The 16,389-nt window shown below is 38.2% G+C and overlaps 1 protein-coding gene across 2 annotated transcripts; it reads left to right on the top strand.

Annotated features, from left to right (window-relative positions):
- The first annotated feature begins 490 nt into the window (after positions 1-490).
- LOC135466449 (scavenger receptor cysteine-rich type 1 protein M130-like) lies at positions 491-16,389 on the top strand. Of its 2 annotated transcripts, none has more exons than XM_064743935.1 (17): positions 491-1,127; positions 1,431-1,487; positions 3,493-3,643; positions 4,629-4,819; positions 5,216-5,359; positions 6,081-6,254; positions 6,569-6,731; positions 8,316-8,473; positions 9,255-9,393; positions 9,636-9,811; positions 10,035-10,188; positions 11,082-11,257; positions 11,755-11,926; positions 12,494-12,684; positions 13,212-13,319; positions 13,721-13,770; positions 14,507-16,389. In XM_064743935.1, exons 9-17 carry the CDS (start codon positions 9,299-9,301, stop codon positions 14,567-14,569), a joined length of 1,185 nt encoding a protein of 394 aa, XP_064600005.1. In that variant the 5' UTR covers positions 491-1,127; positions 1,431-1,487; positions 3,493-3,643; positions 4,629-4,819; positions 5,216-5,359; positions 6,081-6,254; positions 6,569-6,731; positions 8,316-8,473; positions 9,255-9,298; the 3' UTR covers positions 14,570-16,389. The 2 variants fall into 2 exon arrangements, with proteins under 2 accessions (XP_064600005.1, XP_064599996.1); XM_064743926.1 differs by having other exon boundaries at positions 504-1,127; positions 14,504-16,389.

Raw genomic sequence — 16,389 nt, 5'->3', positions numbered from 1 at the left:
TAATCTAAGTATTGTGTATTTGTTTTATTTTATGTATCCACCAAAAAAGATGTCTGTATAGGTGTAGACTGCACTTCATAAGCCACTGGCTTGCTGTGTACTTTTCCCCCAAAACTTACGTTTAAATCAAATACAGACGTACACATTTTCGGACAAATGCCGTATCAGGATACCCGTAAAACTATACAAGAGCGACTGTAGAAGTTTCGGACATCAGTTACTTCCACAGGACTGTTGCACCAAGTTTTACCAGGCATGCAACTGTCCCTCGGCCTTCTCCTTTTCTCCTGGTTCAACCAGGTGTCTTCTCCCTGACAAAGCTGGATGGAGTTCCGTGTTCTGCTGCATACTCCTTATACAGCGCATAATGTTATTATTGGTGTAAGCGGCAAAGTCTGAGTTAGCAGAATCAGTTCCATCACACAGGAGCAGCATTTAACGTTTTGCTCCATGTACAATATCGTGATACCGGTACGTGTAAAGACCTTGGTTCTGTCACATAGGTCCCCTGGGCTAATATCACTACAGCTGCGATGGAAACCGATGTTGTGTAGAAGATTTGTCACGATATAAGGGAACACTTATTGTGCACGTTGGCCTATGTGAGGCTTTATAGCATATAAATACAGCCCTCTATGGCGGCCGAGGTCAACCTGTGCTCAGCACAGATGATGCGTTAACGCACCGTAGACTACACAAGTTGTCTACATTAGCTGCGTGGGGTTTGCTATCAGCGTTTGTACTCTTCTGGCCGCGGTAACCTCTCACAGCCGGATCCACGTGCCTGATGGGAAGGGCATGTGACGTAGCAGCTACCGGTATATACGTCACAGGTAAACAACTGTGGACTGTCACTCCTATGGGCTTTTACCAACACTGGACACAGATACTGCGTTCGTGAAGACGCTGTAATAGACTTAAGAATAGACAGTCATATAATTATTGTGAGAGTATCACTTGAAAACTGTGGGTCAAGGCTACCAAGCATAAGAAGGGCAAATTTTGCGTTACGGAGAAGATTAGGTTGGGAAAGTGGGTAACAGTTAAATGAGATTGTTTTTCAACACCTGATTCAGGTGAAAATAACTCTAACCAGACCATGCCATCAAGATTCCACCAAACACCAGGTAAGCCACACATCTGTTCGCCTGTATCTGACTTATCTCAAAATATACCTCAAAAACTTAGCTTATTCGTCACATGATAAAAACATCATTACCGGTAGGCCTACTTTTAATTATGTTTTCCAATAGGCCTATATAAATGTATTTATTCATTTATTTATTTGATTGGTGCTTTACGCCGTACCGTTCTCAAGAATATTTCACTGATGTACAGCGATCGCCAGCATTCTAGTGTGAGGCCGGCCAGAGATGAAGCCAGCATGAGCTCCAATATATAAATATACATGTATATCTTTTCACTTTTAGGTATCATAGTAACACTAGCTTTGGGTGTTATACTATGGAGTAGCTCAGCAGTCGGAGGTAAGTGAACTATCTCTAGCTAAGTCACACGGCAATAAATCGTAATAATACAGATGCATATATATGATCATCCTACTTACTTTCACCCAAGCAAAACGCACGTGCATAGTACTTCAGTGCCACGTTGACCTAAATATTGCTTTAAATACGCTCAGATGTCAATGAACTCACGAGTATGACCCCAGTCTGTTTACCTGTAATTTGTTTATAGTGGAGTGTTTGTTACTGATGTTGTAAGGCATGGGGGGATTGGGGCGCATGTATTGTAACAAACGGGATCAACAAAGTAACTTGACGCAGTAGATTGATCCGGTAGAACATTCCGGAATACTGAATTAAGTTACTAGTCTAGATTATACCACAACATTTATATGACATGTTGACTGTACTATATTGCAGAAAGACAATAAGTAATAGGTGACTTTTACAATTTAAAAAAAGCATGGAGATGACTAAGGGCGGACTGATTTGCTACTGACATTGGAACAATATTGAACTTGATATGGTTAAAAATATTACCATTTATTTTCCATCGGGCTCCTTAATTTTTCTGTAAACGGTTTCACCCAGCACCCCCACCGAGGGCGTAGGTTTCTATCCTATGAATCCACAATCACAAAGCAAGAAGTATATACTCTTCGTACTGCCAGTTACAAGAACTTACAAAGTTCACATCCAGAGCTTCAGTTGAAATATAGATTCTCCATGTATATATCCAAAAAAGCAAACCAAACATGGAAATCAGCAGCAGGGATAAAGACAATCTCCTACACCACATAGTATTTTGACAGGCGCCAAATGTTAGGTAAAAGACAAAACAGCAGTGTAAATAACATCTTAACTTGTTTAATAATGTGCACAGTTGGGAGATTTGGTGTTGTGTCGCGCAGCAACTTTAAATTTTAGTCGTGTGATACAGTTCTCCGTTTATGCAAGGAAAATAAAACTGACAAAGTCCACAAATACCTAAAGCCACGCCGCAGACCAGCACATTGGGCTGAGATAACAGTCACGCCTGTCAGTCCCCTCTTTGCACAACATGGTGTTTGACTTTTTTTTACTCTCGTGCCCAGAATATCACTGTTTGCGGTGATTCGGAGAAAAGTGCTAAGTCGGGCCCTATCAGATATCGATACAACTTCATGTGACAACATGGCATGAATGAAAATAACAATATTATCGAGTCGCTTGTACATGGAGGACAACCAGGCTGATTTACTGATTACTGCGCTGTTCAAACAAGGCAGTATAATGATAACGATTTCAGAGCTCATGTGATTTCTGAGACTTTAAAGAAACGTGACAACTGTTTACCAATTTAGCGAGTAAAGTGATTATTGATTCTTGAATAATGCACGATAAACCAATCACGTAACATAGCAGACGACAGATAATGCCGTTTGGGGTGACACTACTAGACGCGAGGATGTGGCCGAGCCGCTTGCCTCGTGTGACTCGACAAAATCCTCTCGTGTTGCGCTGGGATTTACAGGGGTAGTTAACTTAACTGTACTGGACCCACGGGCAATTACTCGGTGGATTTTAATACTATATGAGCAAAGTTTTCTTGAAATCGACACAATTAACAGGTTAGAAATCCACTGTATCTGTCTTTTCTATCTTGACATCTTTACAAACGAGCCGCCACAGCAAACATTAAATGATGCTGCGACACATTTGCCATGCGTAGTGATTCAGAAGTCAGCTAGCTGTGCCACGCTTTCGGCATGAATTCAATACACCATACTATGAATAAATATCTAAAAAATATAACAACACGAGAAAATAGATGTAACGAAACACGACAAACTAAATTTAACACGAACAAAAAGGCTAGTTAACAAACATGGTGGATCAGCCGAGAGTTTAAAATAATTCGGAAAAACGTATATCTAGTGAGTTAAATATAAGTGTTGCAATCCAGTTTATAATATTACAGAGACATTCAGACTGAATGGAATGCCCATCAAAGTTTTCACTGCGAATATAATTGTATGTATAACAGTTTCAGGTTTGACATTTACTCTTCATGGCGGACGGAAGACCGATGGAATTGTCATGGTGGAAAAACAAGGCACATTGCACTATGTCTGTGTAAGGCCCCTGCTAGACGGAAGAGCTGCTAAAGCAATATGCAAGAAAATGGGTTTATCAAGGTGAGGACGGGAAAAACAGAAAGAATTTTCAGATCGCCTGTATACAAAGCACAGGGGCATGTCATACCCCGAACGTTTGCGCCTTGTAGCTACGAAAGCAATGACTGTTGTATGTTAAAAAGTACTGTATGTATTGGACTCAGGATTTGTGTACATGTAAAACACAGTCATACAAAGGCGGCGTGTCGCAGTAGCTGTGTGTACATATTACTTACCGTAAATATTATAATTCACCACTTCTGTTTGAATCAAGGTAAGCTGAATGCCCATAGAGGTTGTATCTCAAATGATTCTGTATGTATTGACCTCAGGTTTTGTTCACATGTAAAGCACAATAACACTTACAATGTCCTATTGGTGTGAATTACCGTAATTACAAAATTCATGACTTTCGCGCGTGTTTTGTCTATTAAAGTCCATGTTAAGGTCAGTGGTTAAAAGAAAAGACAAAAATTAATTTGGGCCAGGGTAGTTTTGTTCTGGCGAGCTTTGGTGAATCTGTAAATCAACTTCTACTGTGGAATTCTTACGTAGCCACGGGAGGCGCCATGTTAGAGAAACCGGAAATACAATGTCACGTCACCCACATCCCCACGCTCGTACAGCTAAAACGAAAAACAGGTGGATGTAGATATAGCTCTTGTCTGATTTGTTAAACATCGAAAACATGCCGGCGCATTCGATTTTCTCAATGTTCGCGATTTTGCTTACTCTAAACGGCGATATAATGGTTTAGGAACATCACAAAAACAAAACGTTTTGCTTTTTAAACTATTTGTGGGATACTTCATCCATTCATTTATAAATTTGGTCTAGTGTTGCCTATTCTTTTAAGTTCTTTTAAGTACATTGAGCTGAGGTCTTAGATTTGTATATCTCCTGAAGGAGAGCACTTCAGTAACCTTCCTATTAAAGTTAAGTACAAAAAAGTTTGCCTACTCCCGAAAAAACAGGGCTTAAAACCGAAAAAAAAATTTTTTTCCAGCGCCAATGCCTTGGTCATGGACCCGAACAGGTACACAGACACTGAAGGGATAAAAAGTGCTCTTAAGCTGAAGTTAAACTGTCCTCAGAGTAGCCAGGACTGTGAAGTGCGTGACACCAATGAATTCTGTTACGACGATCCATATGGGCCAGTTAGAAAAGAGCTGGCTGCCTTGTATTGCTATGATGAAGGTTTGTATGTGAATATACCGTACTGTAATAGTTCGTTATGGTGAAACATCAATCTGTCAAGCCATATCCTTGGAAGAGTCTTTTACATTGGTTGTTATTGGCTTTCTTATTACTTACTGCTTATATACATCGACTGAAATATTATTCAAACAAATTTATCCACACTAGCTTAGTTATGGAATGTTGGACGGTGAATTTCGTGACTTTCGTCACCCATCACTAAGTCAATAAGTTTAAGAAGGGAAATCTCGGACAACAAGGGCACAGCGTCATATATATGTATATATATATATATATATATATATATATATATATATATAATATATATATATATATATATACATGAAACAGTGCGTGATTTTGGATTAAATGTTATTAAAATATTATATCCTTCAGCATTGCAATACCGACTGACTAAGCCTCATAACGAGAAGGTAGACAGATTGGAGGTGATGATAAACAAGACTTGGGGACCTGTGTGTAGAACAGCACGCTCCGAATCCTTTGCACGCGACGCCGTAAAGCCATGGGACTACCAAGGTAGAAAACTGAATTTGTTATTCTACGCTAATTTAAAAATTTAATAGCAAAAGGGATTTAGGGAGTTGGTGATTTAATGCACGGTATTTATTGTGTTCAGGAAAACAGAAATTTTGCCTTCCCAAAAACTCTTATATGCCCAACCTTTAATAACGGTACCTTTCACTTATCTAATGGTGACCAGCATTGTGGTTGGTGGGATGAAACCAGTCACAGCCCGATGGAAACCCAAGAAGATTGCTGGAATATTTACCCACCTACGACAGGAGAGGAAGCCAGCATGAGCTGGACTTGAACTCACAGTGACCGCATTGGTGATAGCCTCCTCGGCCACTGTACAGCACTAGCACGCTAACCTAGGCGAAGTAGGACTCTTGTGTGGTTTTAAAGTACCTCTTCTTTTTTTCATATCGCCTATCAGACAAAATAGTAAACTGTACATTTGCCTTACTCAGACATACGCAATGCTTGGCATAGGTCGGATTTTTTTATTATCTTGTGAATTATGTGAAGCAATGTGTATAGGACATACTTTCTTTCCTTTAAACTTCTTCGACCCATTTTCAACATTGACCCCAATACCCGTACATACCTCGAGTGGTCATCTTGATATACGCTTTAATACGAGTATTGCCCTCAAGTCCTTAGAAGAAAAAATACTGTTACTGTCATAGACGCATTATGTTGCAAGTTATTTTCTGGCGTGATTGTTCTTTTGCAGTACTGACGCTCGAGCTTATGGTGGTGTTTATAATGGTGGAGACTTCCCATCCAGTGCTCTAATTCTGAACGAGTGTCTCAGTCCAGCAGGAACACCCCCGGGCTACTGTCAGTACAACAGGGTCGGACAGCCATGCATTAACGACATGTATTTGGGGTCTGTCGTGCGCAAATGGTAATTACATTAAGTAAATTAAATCGTATTGATGCCAATGGACTTTAAAAAATATCAGTCACGGGTTGCCTTTTTACTGACTGGGTGTAAATCCTACCTTTATATCGGTGAAGTTGGTATGGCAAAATCAGGAACATCTGTAAATTACAATCTTAGAACCTCTGTACCACAAATGAAAAAAATGTAGCACTTCATATTCAAGGTGCATATTTATTGTGGTTGTCTTATTTGTCCGTTAAGAATTAAATCTATGTGAATGATGACAATCAGTCCGTCATTTGAACCACACATATTTTGGATTAAATCTTTTCCAGCTACAGAAGGACAAATACGGCTGAAACCTGACTTCTTCGGATTCCAGTCCGGCACAGTAGAAGTTTACCACCGCGAAGCCTGGCACAGCGTGGCCGTCAACCAGTCCAAAGCTTCAGCCATTCATGAGGCTACTGTTATTTGTAGAACACTCAACTTTTCAACGTAAGTTTATAAAAAGGCTGAGTTCAGCGTCCTCCAAGAGGCTAATTGCAAATTACATTTTTTTTTTAACTTGGCGGAGGGTTTAATGCATTTTCAACATATAGTGCTGCATAACTAGAACATCACACCGAATATACCAAAGATGATGTCCCACACAATCACTGCCCACTGTCACCGGCTGACCAGTTTCTAGTCTTCAGTATAAGGGTCTGTACTCTTATGCTGGTTGAAAATCCACAGAAGAGCCAAGGCTGTAGATTTTTTTAACGTTCTCACCCATGTTGTTGTCTTGATTTAGCCTGAATCATTCTAATGAATGGAACGCCAACAATTTTGTATATGTCTGTCCAAGTGATTGGTGTATGTTACTTTTGGATTTCTGTCTCGTATATATCTGTGTTGTGTACATGAGAAAGTCAGAGCTTGGTGAAAAGGCTTCGTTGCAAGCGTGAACGATGCCTTATTGAATTTGTTATTTCAGACCCATCTTTGATGCAAATTTATGTTATGTAACTGTTTTCCTATTGTCATTTGAGTGAATCAGTTTGATATCAGTGGCTGTGAGTGACTTCAAAGTCATGGTATGCGGAACTTTTCACGCCGGTGCTGTAAAAGACAAAAAGCAAAGCTTGAATCTGTGTGTCGAAACAGACATTCATATACCAGTCATCAATCAGTAAGGATGTTCCAATAATCACAAAGCCAATTCTAACACAAACCACCGAAGAAATAATAAGGTATATAAAGTACGAAAATGGGACGGAATAACGGAGAGAGAAGCGGTAAGCAGTTTTTAATGGTGTTGGAAAGACGCAAGGTATGCTCTAGGCGACTAAGTGAAATCAGTATTCATGCTAGAATATCACTTTTCGATAACAAAATATGTATCTCAGCAAACGTTCATATATCCAACGGGTCGATCTAATTTAAATACGATGGATATACAACCCCTATCCCCGGCTTAGGCGGAATTAGGCACAATCATGAAGCAGAGCGCCAGAAATTCTGTACGCTCTGTCAATATTTGCGTATAAGAGAATTATACTCATTGCAAAACTTAAGAAACTTGGAGTGAAGGTGTTTGATGGGATAACCTTCAAACACTAATTTTTTGTAGAAATAACTTGTGACGTTAATTGAAATCGTCACACAACACGTAGAATCTGACAAATGCTACAAGGCGAGATATGTACACGCCATATGCAGGACCCTTCGGTATATTGTTGTCCAAGTAAGGATAATTTGCAGTGCCAAAATTAAAACTATTTCCCTCTTATCGTAAAGTCTGCGAGAGAGGAAACCCTTTTGGTCCATGTACAAAAGATATGTGCAGATAAGATGTACCATCTGGGGAGTCTGTGGTTTCCTTTAAATTCAGCGTAGGTGGGTAAATATCTTGTTATATATGGATTGTTTAAACCCAGCAGATCAGCAGTATACCGTTTAGTGAATGAGGAAGTTAGGGCCTGGTGATGATTACCCCCTAATAGTTTTTGCATATAGTCTTATTCATATGAGAACACTGTCGTTAAAATTGTTTTCCTTGTCAGTTCAAAGTGTAAGTGTTCGTTTACGCCTCTACAGAAACGGAGTCGAGGGAAACGTAAGTAAAGTTTTCTCAGCACTGTGGCTCGATAACGTGGAGTGTAAAGGGGACGAGACAAGTCTGTACGAGTGTAGCGGCTCCTCTTTGGAAAATGTTCAGAATACAACTTTCGGGCGTGGATTGAAAGTGACGTGCGGTAAGGTTTTTCACATCATCGATGTATACATGTATTCATCTCAAGTTCACTCTTTTATGTTGTCATACGCTCACATACTATGATTGCGTGACATTAAGTTAAGTCTCACATTTATGTCATCAGTATCAGATTGTGTTAATTGTGTTAATTAAATCTTACTCTCACTCTAATGTTAACATACCTTTTCCTGTATCACACCTTGTTAACAGTGTTGATTTAATCTCACTCTTATGTTACCATAAATATTCCTGTATCACACATTACTGACAGTGTTAATTTAATCTCACTCTTACGTTACCACATGTCTTTTTGTCTCACACCTTGTTAACAGCGTTAATTTTCACTCTTATGTCACCATACATTTTCTTTTGTCACACCTTGTTAACAGTGTCAATTCAATCTCACTCTTATGTTACCATGCTGTACCACACCTTGTTCACAGTGTTATTTCAATCTCATTCTTATGTTACCGTACCTATTTCTGTATCACACCTTGCTAACAGTGTTAATTCAATCTAACTGTTATGTTGCCATACTTTTTTCCTGAATCACACCTTGCTCACAGCGTTTTCCAGTATCACACCTTGTTCTCAGTGTTAATTCAATCTCACTATTATGATACCGTAAGTTTTCCCGTATCACACTTTGCTAACTGTGTTATTTCAATCCCATGGGTACAAACATTTTCCTAGAGCTATAAACATCGATTAGTGATGATATTTTATTACCCTGGGCAGAATTAAATCTAATTATATTTTATGGATTTAAATGTAATTTTCAGGCACCGGAGACGATACTGTCCAACTCAGAGACGACGGTCTGTTGATGATGAGACGAGGAGGTCAGTGGGGAACTATCTGTGATCAAAATTTCCATAACTTAGACGCTGCTGTTATCTGCAAAGCCTTGGATAAACCAAGGTATTGTATCGTAATGGTTTGGGCCATTAGACTTTCTGGTTATGAATTTATTGCTGAAAATTGGCTGAGACAACTTTTGGTGTCTAAATGACATACTTTATTCTCATAGCTATGTATATTAAAGATACCAACACTCACCAGATAACTGTGGATTTTAAGTAATAATTACATCAAATTGGCCACACTGCAAACATATAGTCATATTCGTGTTACCATTGAGAGATTCGCTTTTCTTTAACCAGTTCTTTTTCCTGGGCGTCAACGGGCACAAATGATCCAAAGCGAACAGAAGTAATTTGGACGGACCGTTTTTGGTGTAAAAGCATAAATGATAACTGGCAAGACTGTCGTCAGAAAAATTATATGATGGCTGGCTGTACTCACAACACTGATGTATTCGTCACCTGTGGAACGTTAGGTAAGTCAAAAATGAATTTCTCAAAGTTTGAGCATGTAGTTGTATGCGATTCAAATTTATTATGCATCACTTGACCACTCTCAAAGTCCAGTCATCACATGCAAATTCCCTGTCGATCTGTTTGTGTGATATGTCTGTTTTGGAGAACGACATAAGCAGATATTTATATTCTGTACAATGTATTTTCTTCCAAAGTGTTTTCATGTTGTAATCTGTGTAACAGACAAGTCGTCCGTCCAGTACCGTCTGTCTAACGGGCCGGTGCCAATGTCGGGTGTTGTGGAAATTCGTGTCAACGACACATGGGGAGGTATCTGTAGAACTGGATTTACTCATAAGGAGGCCGGAGTAGTATGTCGCAGTCTTGGGCTAAGCACGTAAGAATTTGGCATATATTCATGCATAAATTCAACATTGTGGCAAAGAGTTCGTTTTATATCCATTGGGCTAGTTCATAATCGTCTGGTATGAAACATCATTACAATCAGTAATTAAATGTTAACTGTAATGGTGTATTTAGCGGTACTCAAGATATTTGCACATATGTAACAGTGATGAGGATTGGGAGTCGTGGGGGTGGGAAACAACATCACCTAGATGGACCTAATGAAAAAGGCACTGCAACAGAAATGTTTCCATCCAATAGTGGTTGGTTTCTGTGCAAAAATAGGAAGGCAATGCAACAAAATGTTCGTCGTGCCTTGTAGAATGTATATCTGCCACAACTTTGGATAGAAACTAATTAAATGTAGATGAGAAAGACAAAAGTTTTCACGCCAGTCACAGGAACTCAGAAATAAACCAACCCACTTACTTCAACAAATACGAACGGTTTCATAACCTCTACAATGTAGGCTATCCTTTTTATCAAAAATGAGAAAAAGAATTGGTGATTTTTTTTAAGTTTTAGGCTTTTAAAATATTTATCTCCTGCTCAAATTTGTATGAGTTTTACCATCAATTGGTATAGCCTAGAAAAGGTAATGATGTACCTTTGTACATATGTTAGTAGTTAGTGCTGTTTTGTAGTTCATATGATCGGCCTAAAAACCATTGTGTTTCTCACTTACTCAATAAGATTAGCATGTTTGTCTAATATGGTAGTAGATATATTCTTTTCTACTGGACATAGGGAAGATTTTGATATATGACATTACTACTTAAAGATTTGCTTTGACAAAAGTGATTAAATTTAACGCGGCGGCGAAGGCATAGTGTCTATCACCAGCAGAGGAAAATCCAACTGATTGCTGTATTCTCTTTCTTTTAGAGCTGGTGCAGAAGTTGTTAACCCTGATATATTCCCAACACCTGGTGATAGCCACATTTGGCTTGGCGGAGTGAAATGCAAAGGATCCGAAACATCTATTTTAGATTGTGAACACTACTATATTGGGCGCCCAAGATGTGCAAGATTACCCAATGCGGCAGTCGCTGTCCAGTGCGGTTTGTGCTTATTTCATACATCTCAAATTGTGAAAGAATTTTAGGTTCTTTTTAATTAAATAGGCCATTTCATGCATTTTTAACTTAAATTTTGGCATCTTCGCGCTTGACCCTAACTGGGATACATTGAACATACAGCCGTTTGGATATTATACTTCCTACATGGATAAGGGTCTATTATATAGTGGAACCACTGTGTATACTTTGGCAAGATATACACTGAAAGTGCGTTATGCTATAATAGCGGTCAGCTGCCAGCTTGAATTAGCCCTGAGCTTATTAAATCAAGCTCTGATATAGAATTGAATTGGGGAAAGGTCAAAAATGAGAAAGTCCTCTTGATACACCAACAACATTTCTCAGCAACTACTTGATTCTAAAGACTATATTCGTTTTGTAAGAAGTCAGATACTACCGTATGTATGTCCAGTATTGGAGCGATTGTCCAATATCTGGATTTATGCCAAAATGTGGACAGATTTTCCGTGTATTTCCAGGAGAAGCACCTGCAAATAGGATAGAAGATTTCACACTGCGCCTTGTTGGAGAAGCCGACTCCAAACCCAGTCGTGTAGAGATCATGCTGATGGGAGAATGGGGAACCATTTGTGATGAACAGTTTGATAGGGATAATGCCAAGACAGTTTGTCGACAGTTAGGCTTACCCAGGTCAGTCTGTGGATTTGGATTTACAGAATTACAATACTGGCCGTCTTCTCTGAGGGAGAAATGAATGGCTCATAAGGGGATAATTACGATTTTGTTTGTTCATCGTAGTAAGTGTCATTTGAGGTGTCTTGATGGAAACCACAGATTTGGGGAACATATCACGTCTTGTGTCTTCAGCATGATACTGCAGTGGCGGCAGCACGTTGGTACCATGGACTCACCCTGTCACAAGAAGATACAATATATGTATTATGTATTCACATAATGAACAACAAACACATATTGAACCCTCGTCGTCATATGACTAAAAAACGACGTAAATCCAAAGAATACATACATGCGTACATACATACATACATGCTGAAAAGAAACTACAGAGACTGTCAGTAGTGTCAGCTTTTCAACTATCCATTTCAGGTAAACATATTTGTGACTAAGCTCACTTGGCCTATAGTGTAAGTATACACAGAACAGAGAAGTCGGATGCTTTTCCAAGTAATGGCTAAAGGAAGCCCTGGAAATGTGTAAGGAGACCTGTCTGACTTTCCTTTGTGGTTCTCTCTTCAGCACGCTTGCGTCAGTAGCTGACAAAGGAACCTACCAACCAGGTACAGGGAAAATCTGGCTGACAAATACAAGCTGTTATGGCTTTGAGTCTTCAATCAAAGAGTGTGAATACGTGTTAGCTTGGTCTAGTTGTGACCATTCCCAGGATGTCGGTGTCGTCTGCAAGGAATTTACAATTGACTATGGCAGTGGTAAGACTTACGATTTTTGAGCCTGAAATATTAGGAGTCGTAGGAATGTTCTTCTTAAAACTACTAAGCAATGTATCAGATTTCCTCTAATCATCTTTTGTGTAAATAACAATACACACGATACAATCAAGACAGTAACAATAATCTGGTAGACTATGGCAAGGTAGATGTCAATGATAGAAATGACCATATATTGTTTAATATGTTTAGCATGTTTTATTCATTAGGACCATGTCTGTCGAGACTTTAGTTTATATGTTATAGCCATGTCTTCGTCAATGCGCATGGTCATGATTCTTCTTTTTGTAAGATGTAACAAAACAAATTTCGGTTTGAATTGTACAAGCTTGTGACAGGTATAAGTAGCCGAATTCAGACGTCTTCAAACCTGTACAAGATATTGAATACAAAATTAAATTAGTCAGTCTAAATCAGGATTTATTCAGCCCTTTATCCATTGCTGTTTTAACCAAGTCATAAGCTTTACACAAATGGTAATATGGCGGATGCCTGTTCTTTATATACAGATTCTAGAGTGCCAGTAGGACTCATAATTGGGGTGTCGATTGGCTCCGTAGCCATTCTCGGAGCGATTGTAATCTTCGTCATGATCAAATTCCGACTGTTCAGACAAGGTATAACACAGTGATAAAGGCACAGATCAGGTGCATTTGAACTAGTAATGTAAATTCTTTTCCGTAAAGTTTTCAGTTACTTTAAATAGCTATTGGAACATAACATCCTCACTGTATGTGTATATAACGTTTTTTATTATTATCCTATTTTTGTACATCTAATTGCGACTTTTTGCACGTGGTTCTTCAAATCATTCAAATCATAATACAGTATGTGAAAACTTGTCAAAGCAAACTATTAAGAGATCGAGTACAATTTTGGTTAAATCTGCCCTTGCATGCCCCTACATATTACATAATAACTGGCCGTTGGGATGAGCCATATTCCAGGGGCTGTTGCTTAATAAGGTAGCGTAAAGATAACGTTATGCTGATATTAATGTCGTGTTTTGTGTTTCCAGCCCCTCCAGTTACTGTGCCGTCTCCCGTCCAGTATTCTGCAGCACCAAAAGTAGGTTGATCTATCTTATACCCCACAGCAAGGCAGCAACATGTGAAAATAGCTTTCAAATTCGTTATATTTCAGATCAGTTTAAATCTTGTTTCATTGACTGATTGAGTGAAACGTCAATCCAAAGTATTTGATTCATTGATTTGAACCTACACCTTTAAGGCAAAATTCAATAAATTAATTTCGCAACCAAAGTGTAAGAGAGTTTTGGTTCATCGTGATAAACCATTCATACAATAGCAGCTCTAATAAATTTCCAACTCCTGAAACCTGGTCTGCTTTACCTCGCGTGTGATGTGCAAATGCATGCATGACCTTCCATAAAAATAGACAAATTCTACTAATAAAATTGGGTGTTGCTGAGATTACAACAAATGGACGAACGTCATTTAAATTTTTGAATGTTAAATGTTTTGGAAAATTGAAGTTTACTTTGCAAATCAGCAGTTTAGTGTCTTTATGGTACTGATACATCCCAAAGCCCTACGAATGTAATACGCTTTTTCAAGTGCTTTACTCATAAGTCTTTTCTGCTGTCTGTTAGGTGTTAAAACAAAATTGTTCAGATAAGCTCAAGAGGAATTTAGACATAGTTGATGCCGTGACGTGTTTTGCTTTTGTAACATAACCAGAATAGTGATTATGGTTTTCTTTGGAATTGTCATCTTGGATTAACATTTCTGACGTTGTCTCTTTTGGTTGACATGATGACATTCGTTCTGTTTTCTTACAGCAGAATTCTCAGGCATACAGCGGATCCACTCCTCCACACAACCAGGATCCTTTAATACCAGCCTAGTAATATCTGTGTGTACAACTCACTGTAACTATTGTAATACTTCAGTATAAAGAGCTTTTATGGATTATTATATTTGAATTTTTTAAAATACTGTATGCTTTAGGAATAGTCTACTTTCAAGATTTATACAATATTAAAACAGCTTGACAAGGAAAAGGAATGTTGGTACTCTGTAATATTTCTGCTCTCTTTTTCTCATTAACATTCCTTACGTGACATTGACAGCGGCGTAATAAAACTTTACAGTAGTTGCCATTGATTTGGATATCAGACATGTTTACACGAATTAGCCACGCTTTCACTGAAGGATAGATACTTGTTTAGTGAACGCAGAGATCGATTCCAGAGGGCCGTATATACTGAACTAAGGCCAAATACATATAAAGCTTGGTTTATTTATTTATTTATTTGACTGATGTTTAACACCATACTCAAGAATATTATACTTATAATCAGTATTATGATAGAAGGATAAACAGTTTCTTTTTTTTTTTAATAATGCAACAATGAAACACTATTGAAATGTTGAGATCTCTAATACCAAAGTTTTTCTTGCTGTGGAAATGGCCCCCAATAATACAGTGCAAAAGACAGTATTGCGCTTTGATACACATTATTAAAGAAAGGTTTGATCTGAACAATTATAGGTCTATGCTCACGCGAGAATGAAGGCATTGCAGTAGTGCTTTATTTGAAACAGACGAATAGGCTTCATTTTCGCAGCAATAACCAAGAATCCAGATATATAGGATGTGCTGAAAGAAGAGAAGCAGAGATTGACAAGGCATTGGCGAAAGCATTTCATGGTTTTAACTAAAACTGTGATGACGTGTGTATCCATTGGGTGCAAAAAATACCAGTAAAACTTTTATCTTAATTTTGCTTTCATTAACAAGTAACGTGGATTTTTTTGTCTATCGTAAAAGGAATGGGGTTTGATTTAAGTTTCAATATTATCTAAATCGAAATGTGGCCTTATTTGTAGACAGCATTATAACTATTACTATAGTATTGAAAAGATCAGTTTTATGTGTGTCTGTAAATTGTATACTAGATGTACAGAGAATCTCATATATGTGTGGTATTATCATATGAGAGAATAATACCGCCACTACTTATTCTCCAAACCACCGCCTTTACAGAGGTGATGTGTGATGTGCATCAACCGCTGGTGAATATACCAACATTTCGATTTCTCATGAACATATTTATTTGTGTTTGGTGTCTCCAAATACATGATCCATTTCGTTGTCAGCTGTTTAACTGGGCTTTATCGCCTTTTGATTTGTCTCATTTGTCCTTCACTTCAGTTAATTGTGTGTGTAAAACGTTATTTTATTCATCGCTTAATTCATGTGTTACCCACAGCTTTCAACATTTTCGATTATGTATGGTAAGATGTCTCTTACTGTCTGTATTAGCTATATAGGTATTTGTATCATCACAGAATACAATACCACCTCTTTTGTATACAGGCAGGTGAATTCTTCTACAACTTTATACATGCAAGTACATTATTACATTATGTAGTTAAGATGGTTTGTCTTGTGTCGTTGTATAATAACATATGATGTAGTTAATGTTTTTGTACTGGGTCTATAACGCCGCATTCTGACATTGTCATGATCTTTTGCAATATAACTCCTCCTTGGAACGTTATGCAGAGAGGATTCTAAGTATTAATCTCCCTGTCGCGTGGAGGAAATTACGGCCCGCAGTAATTATGTCCCAAATATAAGTTTTTGGAAGGTAGTATTTGACCGGACATATTTTTTCGCCTTATAATTTGTAATTAAATAAATGTGATATGCAATTTTCAA

Source organism: Liolophura sinensis, chromosome 1 (assembly GCF_032854445.1).
Source record: "Liolophura sinensis isolate JHLJ2023 chromosome 1, CUHK_Ljap_v2, whole genome shotgun sequence".
Classification (NCBI taxonomy): Eukaryota; Metazoa; Mollusca; class Polyplacophora; order Chitonida; family Chitonidae; genus Liolophura; species Liolophura sinensis.
Note: the sequence above shows the minus strand (reverse complement) of the source record. Positions and strands in the feature narration are given on the sequence as shown.